Genomic DNA, 25,047 nt, shown 5'->3' with positions numbered 1-25,047 from the left:
ACAGACTCCTAAGGCCCCTTAAATGATGTACTCTTTGCTCTCCACCTCATGGCTATGTTCAGTGGGATGTTAATACTATGTTTTTTGCATAAATTGAACTCTTATGAGCAAAAACTGTGCAAAGGCCTGAAAGAGCTGTGAATGTCTTTAAATGGACATGAAAGGGCTATATTATTTAATGTTATAACATGAATACTTATGGTGCTCATGTCTCCCATTCATTAACCTTCTACAAATATTACCATGACTTTCCAAACAGTGTTCTTTGCAGAGAAAAGAGGGGGAACCAAATTAAACAAACTTGCTGAACAAACTGGTTTAGTCAAATCTTGGTCATGAGCCTAGAGTCAGTCAAATGAACTCAATAAAGTAAGACATTAATGCAACAGACTACCTAGAATTATGTTCTATAATTGCATATAGTATCTGTTTAACACATTAAAACTAAGTGAGCTTTCTTCAGTTGCCAAGTGGAAATAACACTTTTCTGCAGCTGTTCTTCTTCTCATGATCCATTTTCAAATTTCTTCTGAGAAAACATCTTTTCTCTTTACCTCTTATTTGCTCTCATTTTACCTTAATATACTGCATTTCCAAGTGTTTGGGGATAAAAATCATTGCATATAGCAATTTTCATGAAATACTTGAGTCATGTTGCCAAAACACATGGAAGCCTGTTACATAAACCAGGTTATGATGTAACAAACACGACTCTGAAAATACCTGAGGTCCTTATAGGCTTCATTGACCCTATTTAATGCAGTTTTAGACTAGAGTATAGCATGGACATTGCACAGGATCTTGGTGGTAGGTTTTAGTGGAAATGGACAAAAAAAAATTATTTTTTTTTAAATCAGGTGTTCATGTTGCCTTTATTGCCATTGAGCATAAGATGGTGTTGAGAAGTTGCAGACCCTCTGTTTTAATAGCTCCATTTTCAGAGAATCCAGAAGTTAGCACTGAGCAATTGTTCATCTGCTCCAAGGGCTCTCTCAAGCAGGTACTGCGGTTCTCTGTCAATCAGCCTGTTCAACACATATGAGGCTGCCAGGAAAATTAATGAGGTGGTACAGGCTGACGGGCTTTCAATATGCAGGTCATGCACAGCTTTACATTTTTTTCAATGGACTGATATGGTAACAGCTGATGGTTCTTACCTCAGTGCCTGACCAGGATCAGAATTAAGATTAGGGCAAAATGACAAAAACTCAATCCAAATAAAACTGAGCTTATGCTGGCTGGCTAGGGAAAAGACTCAAGAAATACTGGTAGTATTATCAACTCCTTTGATTGAGAAGGATGTGTACTTGTTACTCAGGTTTCCAATTTATGTGTTGCTGGATTCTCTGCTTCTACTCAGATTCTCTACTCTTCTTGTAGGTCCAGAAACAGCAGTAGTGACCCTGAGTGCTTTTATTTTTTTAAAACAGCATCTATACTGGAACCTCATTACAGTAATCCACACCTTTGCCACCTTCGGACAGATTGTTGCAATGCCATATACAGGGGCTACTTTTTAATACTGTCTGGAAACTTTAGCTAGCACAGAATCTGCCTGTTTGTTGAACACTACATTTCTCAACACTATGCTCTGTGAACAGGAGTAACTTCCAATTAGTCTCCATTCCTATATATTTTAAGATATTCATGTTTTATAGATTTTTAAAACTAAATAGTTTGGGTACCTTAGAGATTGTTTCTTGTCATATGTTACAGCAGCCAAGAGCAGCTGGTGATGAGAAAGTTAATAGCCCTCTGGCTAAGGGACTTCCCTTCTCTGGTGGAAAGAACACATTCTTTTAAGTCAGACTGAAAACAATACAGAAAAAAATTAGTTTGTATAAAATGCTTTATTAAAAATATCCAAGTAACTTATTACAAAGGTGAAAAAAATATTTACAATAATTGCTGAAATATCCAGCACTCTAGCAATCCATCCAGGAACAGTCATGAATCATAAAAGGAGAAGAACTTTAGACATACTACAGGAAAATTGCACTGTTTGGGCAGAGAATTGAGCGTTTAGTTTTAGACTGATTTTTCTAAAATTTACAAAATAGACACGGAAACCATCTTCAAACTCCATCTCAGACAAACAGGTTATAGGCTGTCCTAACAGTTTAAAATTAGCAGACCTAGATCTAAAGGTCACCATAGGAGGGCAAGTATAAGGTAGAATTAACAGTCAAAATGTGGAGGAATGAAAAGCATTTGCCAGTCATTTCACTCCTACGGCATCTCCTCTGGCTTCAGAAGGAAATTCTTTTGTTTGCTTTTCTATCCAAGAGTGGTCACTATGGAAGTGATCATTAGAGAAAGGGAAAACAGGGAAGTAGGGGAAATGAATGGAAGCCAAGAAAAAAAAAGGGGGTACTGAAAACATGAAAGATTTTGGTCATTTTGTTGGTCATTTTTTGAGACTGAAGGACAACAAATACATCCCTTAGGGTGGAGATAGATGAGAAAACATACCTATATGGGAGTAGGCTACCTAAAAAATGGAATGTTTTAGGGAAATATGCTATAGGAGGATCACTTTTTATTCCCAGCATTAGCAGAGAAGAACACCATTGCTGCTGAGTCTATATTTAAGGGATCAAAGTTTGACTGCTGTCAGGATGGATTATAAAAAACAAACCATGCCATTAAGTGATGAGACACTAAAATCCTAGGAGCCTTTTAGCTTCTTCACTTTGTGCCATGAGAGTTTCACTGGCATACTTCTGGAGAAGCTCCATCTTCTTTCTCCGGACCAGCGCTTCTTCAATCTGTAAATATAAAATATAAAAACATTCAGCCTTCAATTCAAATCACTAAAACCCAGAGATTCCAGATCAGGCAGAAAAGAAAGCAATGTGTGAAGGCTAGAAGAAGTTGTCCTATTATCAGAAAGTGGTACTATGCAGGGGCAGAAGTAGTATTCATACTGCTCCCAACATTCAGCTAAAAAAATAATGGTGATCAGCAAAGGCTACCATTGAAATGGAAGTGACTGATGACTTTAGAGCTTGCTACTGCACATTAGTATTTAAAAAATTTCTGTGGACTGACTCATTTTCCATCACATTTTGAATATGATGATCTGCTCAAAACTCGGGTGGATAAAATAATTCAAGTGAGCCATTTTCCCATTACAGGGCTTTGCAATAAGATTTGAATGCACAAACATGACAGCTGTAAAAGAAGGCTAAATCCATACAACAATAGGTTTATTAATTTGTACTGTTTGCTCTTTATCTGAAAGTCTGGAAAGCAAGACTAATTAATTTTTTTAATGAAAAACTGTCTGCATATTTTGCAGTCTTAATAATATCATCTCTACATTCTCCACATAATTACAGGATTAAACATCCACACTTGAACTCTGTATCTATGCTCAAACACATGCAACATTTTTTAAAGAGATAGCAAAATCTGGATCTGCAAAATCTGGATTTGAACTTCCAAACATGAGAATATTCAGATTCCAGATTTTGGTTTGGACCAACCTATAGTGTTGTACCAGTATTGTGCAGAAACACCAATTGTATGTAAAAAATATGGACTTTTCATTATTTAAAAGGTTGCTAAGGAGAAAATGCTCAACAAGTTCTGCATTTGTCCTAAGGATGTAAATCAACAGGTAAAATTCTGCTTGTTTTTACAATGAGTGTTGTCATTTATTCCCTCCCCCCACCCCCCACCCCCCACCCACCTTCTAATTGTTTTCTCTGAAAGTCAAGAAGAAGTGGAGTTGCAGCCACACTGATTTAGATCCTTAGGATAAGGCTTTATTATTGATCATGCCTTTTTCGGGAACCGTTACATCGTAAGAGGTTCAAAATTTAATGTAAAACTGGCATTTCTATACAAACATCACAAGTTAACTTAAAATATGCTCCTCATTCCTTTTGAAATCTACAAAGTTATCCACAATACACTGTAAAATTAATTTTATGCCTATTAAGAAATATTAGATATTGGTCTGAATGAGATTGTATATTGTACATGCCTTGTTTTAAAAGTTCATTCAATTCCAGAGGATGAACACCATTATAAATTACAGACACACTGATTTTGATTAAAAGTAACCCTCTCTTCAGCTCTAGCTCTAGAGCATGGCAAACCCCATGTAAATAAGGAATGGATGGTTTAGTAATTAGAAACAGATTATTATATTCCAGTGAGTAACACTGACAATGGAAGAGGGTCTGGTCCATTAACGATTGCATATATCTCCCCAAGAGACAACTTTTCTACTTTACAAATGGAATCCCCCTATAATTCTCCTTGCCTACATCATCAACAGTAGTTCAGCATCAGATACCTTGTCCTGACTGTTTCACACAATGCTGTGCTCGCTGAATTAATAGTAATGGTACTCAAACTACAGCATATCTCTCCCCTATAATTTTGCCATCTCATTTTAGCATTTTAGCTGTTCATATCAACAGCTTCATGTGGATATATATTATTGTTTTTTCTTTTCCCTAATGCTCTGGTGCCAAGCATTAGGGGGCATCTGTGTAAAGTAGAGGCACATCTAGTGCTAGGTAAACGTAAACTGGGTGAGAAATTTCAAGGGTTGTTTCAGGTAAATTGGTAAAATTAAGCTAAGTGTATATCCTAGAAGGTGTTTCAAAAGTGAATGCAAAGAGTGACTGATGAATGGTCATTTGATTCTCTAGACAAGCAAAGCAATCAAAAATAGAGGGATTAAAGGTTAACAAGGAAAAAAATCAGATGCTAAAACGCCAACCCAAAAACGTAGTTAGTTATTGGTAGGAAACCAGGGCTATTTTTTGAGTAACCCAACACAATGTATATTCTAATTTATATAGCACTTTATAAATTGTTTGAGACTTTCAGATGAGAGCACTCGAAACTACAAATGTCATATATAACACTCCTAGAAGGTAAACATCCCCATTTCAGAGATGAGTAAACAGAGGCGAAGACCTTAAGTGATTTCCACAGTGAGCCAATACTCAGGAAGAGACCCAAGGAGTCCTGCCCCTCAACCAGTAGAAAACACTTTCTATAGGATGTCTGCCATGAATTAGGTCCTGCATTGCAATAGCCTGCAAATGTCCCCGTGTGCCTTTGTCTCCCCATTATTTCTTACCTCTTGCTGTGATGGCACTGGGACATGAGCAATAAATTTCTGCTGGCCTTCTTCACCTTCTTTTTCTTTGCCACTTTCCTCATCAGACTGCAAAATTAAAGAAGTTTAAACAAGTTTACTTTGCAGTTTCCATTAACAGGTCACTACATCTAAACCTCACTGATCTGCACTAGTGGAGGCAACCCCAAAGCAAATGAGAAATTTGCGAACCACAAAGTGCCAGGGGCATGACCACTGTAAGAGACACTGCACTCCATGTAGCAATGGGGAAGTACCACACCACCGAGACTTAAAATCCTGGAACAGAGCTGCTTACATTCCTCTGTACTAGGGCCACCTCTCATGATGGTCTTACTTTCCCCACATTGCTCAGCCGGGGCTGCCATGAGTGCAGAGGAACTAGTTAATTCAGGCAGAGGATTAGGGGTCTTTACAGAGACAGCCATGCTATTTTTCTGTACAGTGATTGCTCAAGAGCTGTCACCACCACCCTCCTCACTCCCCACAGCTGGGCTCAATGTAGCCATGGGAGATAGCATATGTAGAGCAAGGTAGGGGAGGAACAGCTTAGCAAACTCTGAAAGCTAAACTAGTTCCTATGACAGGCCCAGCAGAGCTGCATGCAAGCAATAAGAACATGTTCCTGCAATGCTGCTGACCTTACAAGAATAGGAGACAGCAGTAGCCCTATCTCAGGGCTTCAGTGAGTGCGGGGTGGGGTTGGGAGTGGCTTGCACTCTCTGCAATGCCTTGCAGGAAGCGTGATGTCACAGCAGTACCCCTGCTCATTAACACCAGCAGAACCTTGCTAATCTGTGCTTCACAGAAGAGCAAAGCTGGAGACCAGCTTTCAGGGAGGTTTTGCAGTACATCAAAGTCAAGTTCTACTGTACACAAAACAACTTAAATTCAACTACAGACACTAAGTATTCTACATACTGAGCACTATTGTATCTGTGCTGGTAAACAACAACTTTCCAGATAGAGACCCTTAGTCTCAAATGCCGTCTACGTCAATATCCCCAGTTACTAAGAGTTCACCACAAATAAAAACCTCAAAATTAGTCATCTTATTTGGTTTCGTTCCAACCACTGGAAAAAGCCTTCCCAGGCTGATTTTGCTCACACTTTAAACATGATTTAGAACTGTGGTCCCCAAACTTTTCCTCTCATGCCCCCTACCACCCCACAATTACCAATGACAGAATGAGTCCATGCCCCACCAGGCTGGGAGTAGAGTTGCAGCAGGGTGTCATGGCTGAGAGCAGGGATGAGACAAACTCCCTCCCTATCCCCTCGTGGGGACTGGTCCAGACACTGCTGATGCCCCCCAGACGTTCCTCGGTGCCCCACAGTTTGAGGACCACTGACTTAGAATCAAAAGCCCCATTCTAGCATTAATTTGTATCAACCACAAACACTCATACACTAAAACATGCAGAGAGTACAGAGAGTAGCAAAATTCTCCTAAGAATAATGTAGTCATTTTGCTTCCAAGTAATTAATGATGAAGACATCTAAAGGATACTCATGCTACCCAGCCTAACATTAATTGCTATCAAGACTTCACAGTCTCAGTCACCGTGGTACCTCATCATCGATGGCATAGATGTTTATTTCCTCTTCTTCCTCCTCCTTGTCACCTCCTGCAAGTCGTGCCTCTCTCTCTACTTTCCATTTTTCCACTGCTTCTGCTATGACTGGTTGGAAAAATACAGTGGTGATAATACATTACTTTTAAACCTAGTTATATCAGATAAGATAGTCAGTTCTAGAGCTCTTGTATTCAGACTTTTACCATGCTCCTGTAATGACACTCCTGATCAGATCCACAGGGATTGAACCTGAGACCTCTCAATCTAAAAACACGAGCTTCTACTGGTTGAACTAAAGAAGTAGGTCTATTAATTCAAAGGTAGAGGCAGATCCAAAACAAGTAAAGATAGTTATCCACCAGATAAAGTCACACTTAGTGTGAACTGCACTGTAACCAGGCTAAACCTTGGACATGCTCATAGACTGATTACAGAATATGGTTAATGGCCTAAACTCCACACTACAATTGTGTTGTAATCAGATCAAGGGAACACCTTTCTAAATGGATTCCATACCACAGCTGTACTTGTAGTGCAAGCAGGCACAGGAAAACAAGCCACTTGATGGCAGTTAATGTACCAAAAGACTGACAAATACAAATTTTCTCTTACTTAAATAATTACTAGATGGCTAAACCATGTTCTGCTTGACTCATTTATTTTCTCCATTTTATAGTCCATGCCAAATGAAATGTATTTTTATTTGAGGTAACTGGAATTGGTTGCAGAGACTTTATGTTGTGGATAACTGCTTTTGGGCTACTATATCTGGGATACAGAAACCTGCAAGTGCTAATACATCCTTACCATAACGATAGCTGTGCTACTTCAAGTTATAAGTAGTGTAAACGTTGCTATACTCCTCTTTTCTTCATGCCTTTACCCGATATTGCAGCCTTCACGTTACTGTCCACATCTATCTCAAATGAGCCTGCAAGTATCCTGCAAGGACTACCACGTATGTAATGACAGCCCATCTCAACTATTTAAGGTTAGTCAGTCTCCTAGCAAAGAAGACAGCAATGTCTCCAGAAAGCCCACAGAGATTTGCTAATAGCTTTCTTATCATGCAATTAGAGTTACAATACCTAGAAGGCAGCAATTTTTCATCTCTGACAGTGACTGCGGAATTATTAGCCCTTCTTTACTCATTTAAAGAAACAAAGGTACGGGTGGAAAACTGATCAGGATCATATAGCTGTAGGGCTGTGTGACAGCATAAGTGATGAAAAAGAAAGCTATTGCTAACCAAGAAAGTGCAAGTAGTGTATATAACCTTTTAATTCTAAACCTCACATGAGCAGACCATAAAAAAGCCTGGATAATGTCTCACATAATTGGTGACCTTTAAGATTCTTTTAATAGAAAAATAAAGATGTCATGTGCTATTACTTTGGGGCAGTCCTTTCACATTTATTTCTCCCAGTATATTTGAAGCACCCGCCCCAACAATTCTAGGACATTACATAAGCTTTTGAAACAGAAACAAAGGTTACAAATCCAAAACATGATTTGCCCGAACCAGCAACTGCCCACCAAAATAAACACCTTCTTCATAGAACCCCATAACCCTTAGTCCCCAACTACTCAAAAGAAGCTAGAGAAAATAGATACTCCTTACTGCATGATCCAGAGGCCAACAAATTCCACCTCAGATGAACAATTAAATTCCCTGCCTCCTCCCTTCCAAACCAAGAGGCTGTTTGCTTGAGCATCTCCATTTATTACAAATGGCGTAGTATCACTTGGGGAGAAAGTTTCTTAGGTAGTCATGTGAATCCAGTCAACTACCCCTCCAGTCTGTGCCAATGATGCCAAGATAACACTAGAAGTTTTTAATGTTTGCAGCAGCCCCTATATCCTCAGATCTTGTTTACACTCTAATATTTCACCCCTTCCTCTCTACTTGAGCTCCCAGCTCCTTCATTTTGCCAACTGCTACGTTCCACTCACTTTAGGCTCCACCCATTGCTACTCTCATATCTCTACAAAAGTCTGAACCACTTCTTCCCACTGTGCTCTCACTATTCCCTGCACAAAGGGTCCAATTCCATTCCTGCCAAATGCTTCTACCCACCCTTTTCTATCCCTCTGTCAATGGCAGCCCATTCTCACACCATTACTGCTGCCTTTGCCCACTCCCCTGGGGCACCCAGTACCCTCCTCTCACCACCCCAACCACTGATGGATCATTCCCCCTCTCCCTTAGATCAGCTTGATCTATTCTTGATCTACTTCTGCCCCTCCACATTCTTCCCAGCACCCAGGAGGAAGCCAAATTATGATCTGACAGGTTTGCAGCAAGACGTGTGATTTGAGGCACTAGCACTATATCCTGTAATAAGCAGGAAGCTAGGCTGTAGCCTGCAGTATTTAGAGGCTCTCTTTTAACATGGTTTTCTATATACCTCTCACTGCTGCACAGCTTTCGGCATTTCTGTGCAACTGAAATTGCAGGGAGTGAAAGGGGACCGGACTCTGCAGCTGAATTCAGGTGCTGTGTACTGTGTAACACATGGGGCCTGTTCAAACATGTTACTACAGAATGTTTGCGTCTTCTATCTGCAGAAAAACAGATAGAAGTTGATGAGTACACAGCCTGGATTAGCATTTATGGTAAGATCAGGTCACAGAGTGTCTATCCAAAAAAATTGCTCTGCAGGAAAAACAAACCTGCAGTTAGAAGTGGGGGAGGAGGGGAAGCCAAGAAAAAAAGGCTACCATAAGGGACTTGAAAAAAGGCTGAGTTTAACTCAAATCCCCAATGCACCACCTGTGGCTTTGTCTCTACATATTCAAAAAGAATCTGAAGTAAAGCAAAAAGGGATTAAATCAATGGAATAATATCAAGTCTACATACTAACTAGAACTACACAGGTATTCAATTCAAGAGGGTAGAACCTGAGACTTTTACTGGTTGCTATGCAGAATAGCTAACTCAAGTCAACCAAATGTTTTTTCCATAAATACTAAAGTCACAGTGGTGAGAAAAGCCTGTTGGAAGGCAGTATTTCATAACTATTTATAGAGCTTCCCCCCATAATCAATTACAGCAGCATAGTTATTTCCTCTGTGGCTCATCTAATTCACTTTAGGCTCATTCCTTACATAATATATGAATTAAAATTATTAGTTTCCCCAGTATCCTTGTGATTACAGACATAACAGAATTTAGAGTATGCATAGATTAACTGGAGTCAGATGGTAATTCACACAAATAGTTTCTACTCCTTTATGCAGCAAGCCATTTTGGGTCAATAAATAACCTAACCAGTCTTACCAATGCACATTTCTGAACGCTAAAAGTTTAGGCTAGATTCCAATGGACTTTTTTTTTTTTTTTTTTTTTTTTGCAGGATGTTCTACTGAACTCATCTATACCCCACTATAGTAATACTAGCACTCAGGTCTAGTATAGTACTTTTCCAGTGGACCTCAAAGTGCTACACAAAAGCAAGGAAATCAGAATCTTCACTTTGCAGACACAGAACAGAGGTACAGAGAGGCTAACATGCCCAAAGCCTGTGTTAGTGGCAGTGCCTGGTATAGTACCTAGATGTTGTGACTCTGAGTCCTGTGTCCTTTTCTCTGGCACCCACTGGCTCCAGTGGAAGCTATAAGCCAGCTGGCTTCCAAAAAAAATGAGTTCCTGCAGCTGGACACTTGTGTTTGGAAGCAGATGAAGGAATGAGAGATTTCATCCCCTCTTTAAAGGAAAGGATACTAGGTTTCTTGAATTTGGTTTTCATATAACTGATTCAAAGGTTGCTGAATCAAGTTTTACATTGAGATTTCTGCAAGACACATCCAGAAAGAGTGACAGGAAGATGCCTGCCTCCCTTGCCTACTCTTATTTTTAATGGAAGCATAGTGTTAAAGGGGACAATAACAAAAATTCCTATTAAAGAACATTACAGTGCACTAAGTTAAAAACTTACCAAAGGAAAGAGTATTGCTTATTCACTGTAGGTAGAACTATGTAGAACAAAGATCTATAAACTACTGAAGAAAAGGCAATGACGCACCATTTTAAAGAGTAAAGGCTAAAACACCCCTTCTGCTCTAGTAGCCTGTAACTTGAAGATGGTTATAGGTGGTAAGCTGGAGACACCAGAAGAGAGCCTTAAAAGCACTGCATCCAAAATATATAGGACATTTTTGACATACCTTTCTTTTCGTGTTCCTGTTCCAATGGCTCCAAAACACCATCATCTTCATCCCTGTAGCCGTAATACTCTGCATCAATAGCCTTCATGAGCTCAGCTCGAGTCTTCCTTGGAGGAGGGAGAGCTGAAGAAACAAGTGACCATCACAGTCAACCACACACAAAAAAAGTGAGATTCTACCAATCTTAACAGCTGGTCCTGCCCTCGTGGATCACATCAACCCTGTAGCATTAGTCTAGCAAGGCAGATTAATTTAAACCAAAATGATCACCACACATAGCTCTTGGAGCACTGGTGACAGCTGTTAGGTTCTTCCCTGGACTGCACTGACTGTCCACTCTCTGCTCACCATCCTAATCCCTCACATTCCCATCAGCTTCCATTTTCTGGCAGTTTTCTTTAGGTTGATGCCAACCTTCATGCTGCCAACCCGTGCTCCTAGAAAGTAGTTTTTTGTTTTGTTTTGTTTTGTTGTTGTTGGGGTTTTTGTTGTTGTTGTTTTGTTTTTGCCAGGGGAGAAGGGAGTGGAGTTTCTAAAAGCTCTACTTCAGCAGTGGCTGACAATATCTAAAAATGGATAGGGAAATCCCATATGGCCCTCTGCAGGTATGTCTACACTGCAAGAATACACCTGCAGCTGGTCCATGTCAGCTGACTCAGATGCAGGGGCTCAGTCTGTGGGGCTATAAAATTGTAGTGTAGAGATTCGGGCTCGGGCTAGACAGCAGGCTCTGGGACTCTGCATAAGGGAGAATCCCAGAGCCTGTGCTCCAGCTCAAACCCAAACCTCTACAGTATAGCCCTGCAGCTAGAGCCCCACAAGTCCAAGTCAGCTGACACAGGACAGTTGCAGGTGTTTTGCAGTGTAGATATGCCCCCATGGGATTCTGGAGCAATGCTTCCTGAGGAAAAAGTGTAAAATGGTTCCATTTTTCAGCTCTTAGGCCCACGTGCCTCTTGACCATATTATGTAACATGTATGCATGAATTTGGGTAGGACCAGCCAAATGATCAGAAGGTCCACTAGACACACATTACAGAGATAGCCATTTATCACCTGCCTCTTAAAAAAAAAGAGTGTCTGAGATAGAAGGCTAACTAGGCCATTAATCAGAAACAGGATACAGACTGCTATACTGCTATTGATCAATGGCTTATCTAATTCACAAGAAAAAGAAATCCAATTAATTATCCAAATAGGAAAAAAATCCTTTCCCTTAGAATATTTACCTTCTCCTTTGACTACAAAAATAGTTAGCTTCACTAAGCATTATAGTGAATGCAAAGAAGCAGCTTCTCATGAAGATGTAGTCAATATGAAACTTGTAGTGGAGGGTTGAACACAGGGAGATTCATTTTAACGGACCGTGTCAAAGTTTTAACCAAAGGTTAGTTTTATGAGCTTTCAGGTGTGCCATCCTGCCGTAGAAAGATAGTGTGTTCCTACTTCATACTAAAATACAGGAGTTAGAGCATGAATGCAAAGTAAGGTAGGGAAGAGAAGATAGATATGCAGTTTTCCCCTTTATCCATATTTATCCATATGCACACATACACATATATATATTCATATTCAGTATTCGAGCTTCAGGAGTGAAGCAAAACTATTTTATCTAATTCCAGTCAATATAATCATGACTGTGATAAAATAGGCATGTAAATAAATGGGTTTCTTCTCAGTCAAGGAAAGAGCTTTTAATGGATGACAACTTAGTTATACTGTGGTAAATGTTTAACTAGACTGATTGCTAGCCTAACATGTGTGCCAAGAGATTCTTTTCCCCACTTCCTTTCCTAGGATTCACCGTATATTTCAGATGACACATTCTGTATGACAGGAGAGATGCTAGTGAAATTACTCTGATGTTATCCTGGCTGGAAAAAAACACAATTCTGAAGCAAGGGAAACATCACATCTGTGATAGTCACATATCAGTACAGAAATAAGTAATTCTGAAAAGTAGCTTAAGTTACTTACGTTCCTTTTCAAAGAGCTCTCTGACACCCGGTAAATCTTTAGCAGCTCCAAAATATTTGTAACCTCTGTTTCCTGGAACTTCTTTTCCTTCATGATCTAGCATTTTAGGACCAACTCTCTTTAAAAAGAAGAGATAAAAATCATGACTCCTGTCAACTGTCATATTTCTTTCCCTATGTCAATTAGCCTTACCCATGCTCTGGTTTACTAAGCTAAAAAAACTACCGTCTACCCTTGTCAGATGATTCAGGAGTAACAGCCCACTTAGCAGACGTTTTTAAAAGAAAATCTCCTTTCTTTTTTTGTGTACCAAGCAGTTAGAAGGACTGTGTGCAAAGCATGGAGTACTGTGACCCATAGTAGATCCACCTCGTCACCCCACATGCTGGATTTTACATTATAGGGACAAGATAGGATTATAGTGCCATACATAGAAGTTTAATAGTTGGCACCCTATGTGGTTAAAATATTACCAGTCCAAGTTTCAATAGAAGGGCCTAATAAATCAGCCCACATTACATTTTTATTTTTCATCATGAGAGATTTTTTGTGTCAGAGACCTTAAAGACAAAAGTCAAATGTTTCATTGTTTCATGATCAGTCAGGGCATTTACTCTCTGCTAACCACCTTTACACACTGACTGACATGTAATTACAGGACAGTGGAGCTACAGAAAATTACAGGACGCACATAGAGTTTGTGCGTCTCTTCAGATACTGAACAAAAAGTACTAATATCTTTATCTTAACAAGAACCTAAGGCTGAAAGAAATGAAAGAAATTTCATCAGTCATTTGCAGAACCTGAGAGAGGGAGAGAAAGATAGGACATCAATATTTAATGTAACAAGCCATTCAATATGTTTAGAAGTTGAACAAGATTTATTAACCATTGAAATACCAGCCACTCAGAAAAAATACCCAAGGGTGTTTACTACATCTCTGTTGTGCGTATTATGAAATGCTGGTCATCAGATATTCAGTAGATTAAATTTTCTAGTCTTGGGTCGATAGGCTCACTTTGCTAGCCATTCACAGTTAACTGCAGAGATATTGTTTGCAAACACAGTTGTTTTATACTTACTGCATAATCAGGACCTCCCAGCTCCTTTATCCGGACCTCCCAGTGTCCCTTCTCTCTTAGGAGTTTGTTAATTTCATCATTCAAGTCTCGAATTCTGAATTCACCTAAACCAGCTTCAAGATAAAACAAACAATCAAGAAGCTCTTACAGAAACTGTACATTAACCACTTTGGAAAGACTCATTTCTCTCTGTTCCCCTAGGGGGAATGTCCCCCAAAAATTCTTGTGGAGGCTCAGCACTTCTCTTGCTTTAGCCAGAGGCCTCGCCTCATAACCAGCAGTTTTGGGGCATGAAAGACTTAACTTGAGCACACCACCTCTCCTCAGAGAGAAAAAGAGTTGGACCAGGTACTGACCCCTCCTATATTTTTTCTATAGGAAACTCATTTTTATCCACTCTGCTAGGAAGCAGTATCTTAAACAGGGACCAAAAGTGTCTGCTCACTGATCGATGACCAGTATTTAGAATATGTTGTTCCTAAAAGCACTGGCCTCTCCATTTCTAGTCCTGGCAGGTCACAAAGTGGATAAAGCATGAGTGTCATTTAACTTCATTTTCTTAAATATTTGTGGTAGAATACTGACACCTAAACTTCAATAGTTTCACAAAACTAAATGAATGAATCCTTGAGACGAGCTTCAACAACACAGTTCAGTGGATAAAATATTGGACTTTTCTCCCCTATTTAATTGGGCTATTGTAGCTCCTCCTGAAAGCAGAAACAGGAACTGTTCATATCAGTAGTTGACATAGCATCTCAGATTTCCTATACAGATAACCCAAGTGGCAATATAGTTTTTTTAATTTGTTAATTTTAAGGTAAATATTTACCAACAAATACTGAAAAAAAAAGTATAAGAGTTAAGCTAAGCAACACACAAGAACGTTAAAAATCAGGTTATCCTAACTGCCATCTTACTTTATTCCTTCCTACTTGGGTCTAGCCATAGATGTTCTTAAAAGCATCCACTAAAATCAGGTCAGAATTGACATGAGGGAAGGAGGTAAGATGGCAAACAGAATGATGCAGTTTTAACATCAAACCATTATGGCTAGAAACAAGTGCTACGGACCACTGAAGAGGTGGAGTTCCTTCTAGCTCTGGTATCAGATATTGAGCATTACAACAGTCACCAGACCCATTGTCCAGCAGCCAACATGTTGCAGCAGTCAGTTAACTGACATTGGAACTGAAGTTTCACACAAGTCAACTGTCATTAGAAGATGCTCACCATTTTGAATCTGTGCCACTTTCTTGGAAATTTCCCCAATAATCTATTTAAATAAAAACAATTATGCAAAAATGAGTTTCTTGATGAGTCAGAAGTCAAGCTAGTTTCAACTATTAAATCATTCTATATGCTTAAGAGAACTCATATTTGAAATATCAATAAGATGTTAATAAAAATTTAATTTGGACACAAACACTGTATTTATGATTAAAGATCTAAAGAACTATCCATACTGGGAAATGCATTATCCATTATTCTTTCCCGAATAGGCATATCCATGTTTGTGCTAACAATAACCTGCAGTCTACTCTAACTTTCTGGCCATTAAAATTAAAAAAAAAAAAAAAAAAATCACACTCTCTTAGCTCAGACCTCGGTCAATCCTTAATTTAACTATTTACACAAGAGCTAAGGAGAACAATTCTAGCAACAAAAAAATATTAGATTTAGTACAGTGTTCAGTACAATTACCTCATTTTAATTGTATAAATATTTTGCTACAATTATGCATATTTTCATAATTTGATTACCAGTCCATCCTCTACAGCAGTGGTTCTCAACCGGTGGTACGCGTACCACCAGTGGTACTTCGAAGAAGTCTGGGTGGGCGAGCCGTACCGCGCCGCCGAATCTGCCACTGAAAGTCCCCGCCCCGCCGCGAAACCCCCCCGCCGCCGAAAGTCCCCCCCCCCACCCCCCGCAAAACTGAAAAGAGGCAAACGGCTGCAGGGTTTTGGCAGAGGGCATTGTTCCCCCCAGTAACCCCGCCGCCGCCAAAAGTCCCCCCCCCCTTTTTTCCCCCCAAGTGGTACTCGGGTCAGGTACAGTCAGGTCAAGTGGTACTTGACCTGACTGTACCTGACCCGAATGGTACTCGGGGGGGGGAAAAAAAGGTTGAGAACCGCTGCTCTACAGAATTAGAAAAGCCTGATGTTCGCAGCCTATATATGTGATGCATACCTGACGTCTCCATTTCTCAGCTTTAGGCAATTCATTACATTCTGATGCAAGAAAAGGTCTTCGCTCCTGTTTGGCAGAAAGACATGTACATTGTAATGCTTCAAACCACCTGTCACACTGGTTAGATTGGAGGGAGGAGGGGGAGGGAAGGGGGGGGGGGCGGCATTTGTCATATTGGTTAACACCAGTGTGTCAAAATCATAATAATTCATGTAAGATATGCCATGTCAGGTACTATTAGAAAGGATGTAATGTGCTAAGTAAGATGACAAGACTTACGTTCATGTGTTATATCTGTAATGGAAGTTATGGACATATTTGATGTACCTGTGTTTCAAACTATGTTGTATAAAACACACCCAAGAAAGGATGGCGGCAGGACTTTAGCCTGCTTAATGGCCCATTAAGACAGTCACGGAGGCAAGGGGCCCAGGAAGAAACTAAAGACATACCTGAAGAGTTACCAGGATTGGCCCATGTGACTCTGGACTCCATTTTGGTTCTTGTAACATTCCACAAGACAGCATGGCCAAGGCCAGGGGGTATATAAGACCAAGACACAGAAACCATTTTGTCTTTGTTCCTGTTCAGCTACAGACATATAGCTGCCTCTGGATCAATTCTTTTTACAACTGAACTGAAGGACTTAGACCCATCCAGGTACTGGATGTGTACCAGAAGAACTATACAAGCCTGCAACTCCACAATTCTTCTAGAAACCTGATGTATATGGACTTTCAATCATTTGTATGTATCTGATTTGCTTTGACCCTTTAACATTTCTCTTATGGTTTATTTGTTTCTTTTTGCAATAAACCTTTAGTTTAGTTACTAAAGGATTGGCTGGCAGCGTGGTATTTTAGGTAAGATCCGAACTTATATTGAATGGTACTGTGGCTGACCCCTTGGGGTCAGAGGGAACCTATTTAGTAAAGAACACAGAGTTTAAATAACTGGTCTCTTTACTGGACCTAGTGCTGATTTGGGAGCCAGGAGCTGAAATGCAGTAAAGGGGGCTGTGTGTATTTGTATACTGGCTTCTGTGGGGATTCAAAAGCGCAGTTTGTGGCTGGTTGGGAAGTCTGGCTTCAGTGCCACCCACCAGTGCTGAGAGAATCTGCTCCCTTTTTACAGCCTGCCCTGACCTTGGCATTTTCAGGTGGGTACCCTGGGCACAGGACGGGTCACACCACCTAATACTGAAGTTGAGACATTCCCAAAGCAACTGATATTTCACACTTTGAGTGTAACATGGCCTAGTTGTTGCTGGATTAGTTGCAGGCAAATCAGCCATTCATGCCTTCTTACTCCAGTTTCCCATCCCCATCTTTAAAGATTTAATACAACAGCTCTGATGAAAGAAATGCTATTTAATCACGGAACACAGCAACCAATTAAAGCCCAGCATGTACAAAATAGAGCCTGTCATCTTTCCATTCAAACCCTTTTTCCTCCATTATCCAAACCTTATGGTCTCCATTCTCCAACTCCAGCAACACTCCAGTCAGTGTGGCTCAAGTAGAGTATCACTTTTGACTCCTCTGCCTACATCTAGTCTACTGGTAGATTCCATTGCTTCTCTCTACATCTATAAAGTGTATCTCTTCCTTTCTATTGCTACTGCTAATATTCCAGTCCATGCTCCAGTTTTCTGCATTAACAACTGGCCTCTTACCTGTCCAGTTCATCCAAAAAGCTGCTGCAAACATTTTCCTTTCCTGCCAGTAGCCACTTCACCATCTTTTTTACATCCTTCCATTGACTTCTGTTATTCCATACATACCTTCCTCGCCTTCAAATCTCCTTACTTACATATTTGCCCCATAGTTCTTCCTACTTCCAATACTCCTTCCAGGCCTTACTTTCACATCTTTTATGTCTCCCTTTATGTTTGGAACAGCCTCCCAATTAGTGTGTACCCTCCTCAACACACACACACACACACACACACACACACACACACACACACACACACACACACACACACACACACACACACACACACACACACACACACACCCCCCCCCCCCCCCCCCCCCCCCCCCCCCCCCCCCGGGAAACTCTTGAAAAGCCACCTGCTCTAAGTTTTATCTGCAATAACCACTGTTTCCTATTGCATTACTCTATATTCCCCTCCTAGAAGTTTATTGGGGATTCTTGGGGAAAAGATGCAAAATTATAACTACAGAATAAAGCCCTTTACTAGGTTGTGTGTGTCCTCCTGACAAAATTACTCTGAATAAGAAACTTTTCCTCGTTTTGAAAAATAAACATTGATGCAAAACCTTCCATGGCTTTGCTCCTGCAATCCACTTGAAGTGGGTGGACTCCTGCATCCACACACAGCTCCAGTGGAGTCAATGCATAGCTCCACCTGAGGAGTCAGTTAAGAACCAGGGCCTAAAATTATGGGTTCTTTTTTTAGTTTCAGGATCTGTAACATAACAAAGCCACTGAAGTCAACCATTTTTCAAGCCATGTGCCAATCTAACTTGATTTGAGGGTTAAATGTTTCTCTTACTGTGAATGGTTAAATTTAAGCATATATGTGATATGAGACACCACGTGGCTAAATAATGGCACAGCATGCTGCCTCATGTTCAAGCCTGGAGTTTGGAATAGCCCTGAAAGTGGAATGCTTAGTGGTTGCTTCTTTGGTAGTGCAATATTAGGGAAGTGAAAAGATTATAAAAGGGCTGTTTTAGCTTTCCTGACCTGACTGGGAAACAAGCCAAACAAAGCCCATGATCAAAACCAATGACAATGAATGAATGTACAGTCAGTTAGCAGAAGGAAACTTCAGTCACTACATTTATATTTTTAGAATTGCCCTCTGAATTACCTTCCTTGTATCTCCTTGTTATTCTTCCAATATGAAGGTATATTGCTTCTACCACGGAATGCCAACTTGGCTTTGGTCATATGGACTATCTACAGTATTAAAAGTTGATTTAAGCATGATTCACTGTATATCTCTCCAGCAGAGTTTTTCCAGCCCTTGCCCAGCAATAACTGTTACTTGTGGGTTTTGTTACCATACTACTTTGCAAATCTTCTCCCAATTTAAGCCCCTTTCCTGGGGACCACCACCTAGCCCTTGTGCAACAGTTATACCTGTCATATACCCTCTGCTCGCAGTTGTGAAGCAGTACTGCATGTGGCTTTGCATTATGTGCCGATGGGTGAGGACTAATTTCTTGGAGATTCATTTAAAAACAACATAAAAGACCTATTTCTCTCCAGCTTACCTTAACTTTTCCTTCCTCAAGTTGAGCTTGGCGAAATCTCGCCAACGCTGTCCTGAAAGGAAGAAAGGAAATCAATTTACTTTCAAACCTCTTCATTCCAATAGCAGTGAGCTTCTAAACCAAGGTTTTCAAAGGATTTAACTGGTTAAATTCTCCATGGATGCACCTATATTACCTATAAGCTTTCAAAAAAGAAAACGATAGCTACTGTTTCCATTGAGAACATTCCAACATTTAAGAAGCCACCTGTCAAAGTAGTCAACATCAGTTACTAGTGCAGTCACCCAGCCATTAATTTTGTGTAGCTTAGTATTAGAAGTGCCAACAACCAGCTGGGGGGGCCAGTGAGACAAGGATATCAAGGTTGTTAATTTTAAAGAAACATTTCTCTCTCAACAGCTCAGGTACAGTCCACTTATATTCTGTGGCTGATTAATATACATACCTTTTTCTATTTTAAAAAATAGGTATGTCAAAAAATTTCTTCAAGTATCTCTTCCGCCCTTGCCACCTCCAACAAGGGTTTTTTCAAATGTTTGTTCTCCATTGTCCCTCAAAACCAAAGTTACAGTGCCCCTGATTCTAGCCAAGAGGAATGCAGGTTGCTTCAGAATGGTGTTCCTCTAGTGAACTAAAGAGGACAGAGTGCTTGAGACAGTTGAAATAGCTCCTAAAGGTAGGGGGCCTAAATACCATAATGCTGCAGTCCTCCCATTGCAAGAGTGAGGGATTGAACCAAGCCTTGGTTGCACAGCAGCGTAACTCCAGCCTACATTAGTTTCTTGTTAATTAAAAACCCAAGAACAAAATACTTTCCTCATTTTTGCAATGAGATAAGAAACTCTCACAGGCCAAAAGCACTTAGCAATACTAACCAGTATCGCAAAGAATAAAAGGTGTTGCAAACTGACACACTGCATCAATTCATAATATATTAGAATCTAGGTAAGCACATGCCTCCAGTGGGGGTTTGCAATTCTGTAATCAATTCATGCTTACAGTGCTGAAGACAACTTGACAGATAAGAGGCACAGGTGCCATGTTAATGCAAGAAGATACTTCAAACCAAGGGCTCACCTTTTGAATGCTCAATGCTAATCTTGTATGTTCATCTCTGGCCAGCCACAACAACAACATGGCTGTTCCAGTAAGGACCATTAAAAGCACTATCACACCTGAGTCTGACATCTAAGTTAAGTAACACCTCTAGAATCCAGAGGCTAAACAGCATCACTAATTTATGATGTCCATAATTGTCGTAACACGCAATTGATTAAGTAGGGAGGAAGCATTACAGAAGTCCTAGTGCTTCAAGTGCCATCACAAATTATACTTTGCAAGTATGTTTATCATGGATTATTATTATGTATTAACCAGGGCTCCTCGAATTTAAGTCAGTGTGGATAGAATATCAATGCCTTTTAAGCATGGAGCAGATTATCAGTCCAGTTAATACATCAAAATACATCTCTGAAAGATTCATTTGCATACACACACACACAAAAACAACCTTTGAAATAAAAGTAAGTACTTGATTTAGACTGTAAGCAGGTGCTGGAAGCACTGTACAGGCTGACAGAACTTAATAGCTAAATAAGACATCTAGGAGCTCAGTTACCATGGTGATGAGCAACAAATACCAATGGGAAGTGCACTATGACAGACACTTTGAATGACAGTTAATACACCCAAGCTCAGAGCTGTACTTACATAGCCTTTTCCGCATTTCGAGCCTAAAGGGGGAAAAAAAGAGAAATTGCTTAATATGCCAGCTAATATTTCAAAGTTTGGCCTCAATCTGGTACAAAAATGATGAACACATATATATGCTTTCAAATAGTGAAAACGGGAACAAAATGCCCAGCTCTGTCCAAAAGCTGAAACTAACACATCCCCCAATCTCCCATCCCAGGCCTTACTCTTATGGATATTATTGTAGCACCTAGGATGGGGCCAGGACCACATTGTGCACTGTACAAACGCAGAAAACACAGTCCCTGTCCCAAAGATGCAATAATCTAAGCATGAAGACTGGAGAACAGATGGTCCCAGGGGAGCCCAAGGAAACAATGAGACGCTGCTCTCAGAACTCGGCTTAACTCTCGCAGAGAGTGAACAAAACGGACTTCCCCGGAGGCTCATGCACGTGCCCTGGGAGCTGCTGGCAAAGGGCAGGCAGCAATGAACCCAGTGGGACCGTGGGCGGGCACGATGCCAGGGAAGTACGTTTGTACAGGACCTAACACAAGGGTCCTGGCCCGCCCGTGTGTGTCCATGGCGGAACAGGGCCGCCGCCGCCGCCCCGCAAACCGGCGCCAATCACTGCACAAATGCCATCGCCCCAGACGCAGCTTGGAGAGACGCGAGGGCGCGCGGCCGGCCGGACAGAACACAAGGAGCCCGAGCGACGGCACGCGGCTTCCCCGGCACGGGCGGAGCTGCCTCGAGGGAAGGCCGAGGCCTGTCTGGCGGAGGGGACCGCGGGGAGCCGGGCGGGGGCGAGCCGTGGGGATCCGAGGCCCAGGAGGGGTGTCACTCACCATGTTCCCCGCTGCCTCACGTCAAGGCCCCGCCAGCGGCACCTTCGCGCCAGCCGCTTCCCACGCGCCGCGCGGAGCCGGAGAACAAGAACCGCCGCTTCAACGAGAGAAGGGTCGAGGACAGCGGTCAGCGAGCGCACGCGCGCCGCAATGCCCCGGAAGAAGACTGAGGATGAGGCAGAGGCCAGCAGCGGACGCAGAAAGTCAGCTACGGAGAGTGGGGCGAGCCAAACCCTCCATGGAACTTCCTCTCCAGACTACGCCCAGCCGCTCGCTGGAGCGTGCCACGCTTGCGTCACTTCCGGCTCTGCGTCCCGTGTGCATACTCTTGCGCATGCGCGAGTTCTGTCTCCGCGCCAGTGTAACTCTGAAGGGTATGCGCAATGGAGCTCTGCTCCTGTGTGGACTGCTGGAGGGCGCATGCGCAGTAAATGCGCTGAGTGAGGCGGTTTTATTTTTAAAAGCCCTTTAATTATCTTCCTTCCTCTTTCCCAGGGCGGCCCGCCCAGGCTGAAGGTCTCTTGTGCTGCGCCAGAGTCTTGCCCAGCGGTGGCAGGCCTGGCACGTGCCATCTTTCACCAGCAGCTTTCACCAGGCCCAGATCCTCAGGGGGAGTTCGGTGCCTAATTCCTATGGAGGAGATTGGTCGACAAACATCCTCCACTACCCACAGGCACTGAAAACGTTCTTGGGACGCCCCAAAACTGGGCAGTAAAACTGAGGCAAGTTAACTTTGTTATCCAGCCTTCTCAATAGCAGCGGAGTGCAAAACCCTTCGTACATGAACAGCGCCTCATCATCTAACAAGTACTTTCAGGGTTCTACTAAAATAATGACTATGAACCAAGTACTGTGGGTTTCCCTGTTCAGTGACCCTGCCTGATTCCAAAGCACATTTGCTTTATGTGCTCTCTTTATAATTGCCAGCTCCACAAACTCTGGCAGTCAAATAGGGTTCTATTCACCTTGCTCACCTTCTCCAGTAGTACTTGACTACAGATCAAATTATGCCTTCTATATAACCTCCATTGTTGTTATGCAACCCCATTATTAATTTTATTATTACAGTAGTTCCCAGAGACCCCAACCAGGATTGGTATCTCACTGCATACTGTCTGCAGATTATGCCTATCTGAAGCCTGGCACGTGCCTACAGTTAAGCTAAATATACCTTGCTAAGTAAATCATGCTCAGTATAATTTAAGATGTTCACAGGTGAAAGACTGCAGTGCATGGAGTTAATATTCCCAGATGTTAGGCCAAAGAGTATCCAGGTTTTAACATGTCACAGCAGTTCCTCTGCTAAATCAGCAAAACTCCATTGACTTCAGCTAAAATCAGTGGAGACCTATGCCAATTTATACCAGCTGAAGATCTGGTCCATAATTTAGCTGTACTTTGATACCTGCTTTTAGACGACACAATTACCTTCCATGGAGTCAAGAGACTAAGACAAAGCTAATGAAGGGTACTCCGAGACTGGTGAGGACCATGTACACACATAGATAGATGGCTATATGTGTGGGGAACTTTAACGTTGCATTTGCATTTTTGCGTTTAAAGTGTAACCATAACAATGAATTTCCTGGCTCTCAGACACTTATGCTTTTTCAGACTACAATTAAATTTCAAGCTCTTCAAGCACAATCGTCAAAGGAAAGATTGTGTCTTCTTGTGTTTGTATAGCAACTAGCACAAAGGGGGCCCAATCCTGACTGGAGACTTAGGTACTACCATGTTACAAATAAAATAATATGTTTATTATGGGTTTTTCCCCTGATGTTATTACATTGATATTATACGCTGACAACTTAACAAATTTTGCTCTAGGAATGCTGTTGTACACTTAAGCTTTCGTCTAAAGAGCTTTCTAAAGTCTTAAGTGTGACTTGTACACAGTTCTGTGCTCTTGCTGCTGAATTCTGTCATGAGTATAACCCAAAACACATGCCCAGACATGTCAACATGCTAAATGCAGCACCTGAGTCAGCAGCAGTGGAATCAGATTTTGAAAACAGTATCTCACTGTATTAAGAATTGCAGGAATGGAAGAGAACACTCAGTTGAATCATGATTTATATACATGTGCCACTAGATGGATGTTTGCTGTCACTACAGCAAGAGCAACAAACCACAACGCTGTAATAAACCCACTCACTTGCTGATCTACCACAACTGATTATATTTTATTTCAGCATTATGTCTAAGGCTCCAGTTCAGCAAAGCATATGCTTATCCTTAAGCACATGCTTAAGTCCATCCCTATTCAACAGAGCACATAAGCACATCAGAGAGTCAGCATTGTGTCAATTTCCCAGGTCAGAGGCAATCTGTTACTGAAGGTGCTGTCTTCAAATGAGATGCAAATCTGAGGTTCTGACCATCTGTGGTCATAACAGGTTCTTAGTACTTGGGAAAGTTTAGCTTCTAGCGAAATTCCAATATAAGTGATGACATTGTGCTACCTACATGTCTAATGGATTCGACACAGGCTGGGAGAGGGACGCTGTGGATTTTATCCTTTACTGAGTGACCTTGGGCACGTCAGATAAAATTTCTGGGGGGAAATTTCAAAGGCACAGATGGTAGTTAGGTGCCTAATTCTCATTGAAAGTCAACAGGAGTTAGGTGCCTAACTTCCATTTGTGCTTTGAAAATCTCCCTCTCTGTGCCTCAATATCCTCATTTGTAAAATAGAGATAACACTAGCTCATCTTTGTGAAGTGCTTTGATTAAAGGTGTTATAGGAGTACAAAAAACTCAACAACCCTATTTTAAAAGAAAAATGCTTACTTACCTGTGCAGTAACTGCTGTTCTTCAAAATCATTGTGCACATATACATTCCACTGCAGGTGTATGTGAGCCCAATGCACTCAGGTCACAGACTTTTGCCAGCAGAACCAGGAGACAGTGCATTCGCTCCCACTTTCTTGTGCATTCATCCAAGGACATAAAAGGGGCATGTCTACCACATGGGTTTCCGTTCCTTTGCACTGCTGTGTATCTAATGTCCGAAGTAGTGGGGAAGGTGGCAGGGCTGTGAAATGTACATGTGCACAACACATCTCGAAGAACAACAGTTACCTCAGAGGTAAGTAACGTTTTTTTCTTCTTCAAGTGATTATGCACATATACATCC

The 25,047-nt window shown here is 41.3% G+C and overlaps 1 protein-coding gene and 1 long non-coding RNA gene across 2 annotated transcripts; one reads left to right on the top strand and one right to left on the bottom strand.

Annotated features, from left to right (window-relative positions):
• Positions 1–1,831: 1,831 nt before the first annotated feature.
• ISY1 (ISY1 splicing factor homolog) lies at positions 1,832–22,069 on the bottom strand. Its single transcript, XM_067543778.1, has 11 exons — positions 21,908–22,069; positions 21,078–21,100; positions 19,368–19,419; positions 16,120–16,185; positions 15,160–15,202; positions 13,927–14,039; positions 12,844–12,961; positions 10,867–10,989; positions 6,695–6,804; positions 5,105–5,191; positions 1,832–2,768 (listed from the first exon to the last, which is right to left on the bottom strand). Exons 1-11 carry the CDS (start codon positions 21,908–21,910, stop codon positions 2,661–2,663), a joined length of 846 nt encoding a protein of 281 aa, XP_067399879.1. The 5' UTR covers positions 21,911–22,069; the 3' UTR covers positions 1,832–2,660.
• A 1-nt stretch (position 22,070) lies between these two features.
• Positions 22,071–24,618, top strand: LOC137150093 (uncharacterized). Its single transcript, XR_010918908.1, has 2 exons — positions 22,071–22,281; positions 22,403–24,618. It is a non-coding gene; the product is annotated as an uncharacterized lncRNA (long non-coding RNA).
• Positions 24,619–25,047: the final 429 nt, after the last annotated feature.

Source organism: Emydura macquarii, unplaced genomic scaffold (assembly GCF_026122565.2).
Source record: "Emydura macquarii macquarii isolate MOO-44397 ecotype Brisbane River unplaced genomic scaffold, CSIRO-AGI_Emac_v2 contig_968, whole genome shotgun sequence".
NCBI lineage: Eukaryota > Metazoa > Chordata > Testudines > Chelidae > Emydura > Emydura macquarii.
Note: the sequence above shows the minus strand (reverse complement) of the source record. Positions and strands in the feature narration are given on the sequence as shown.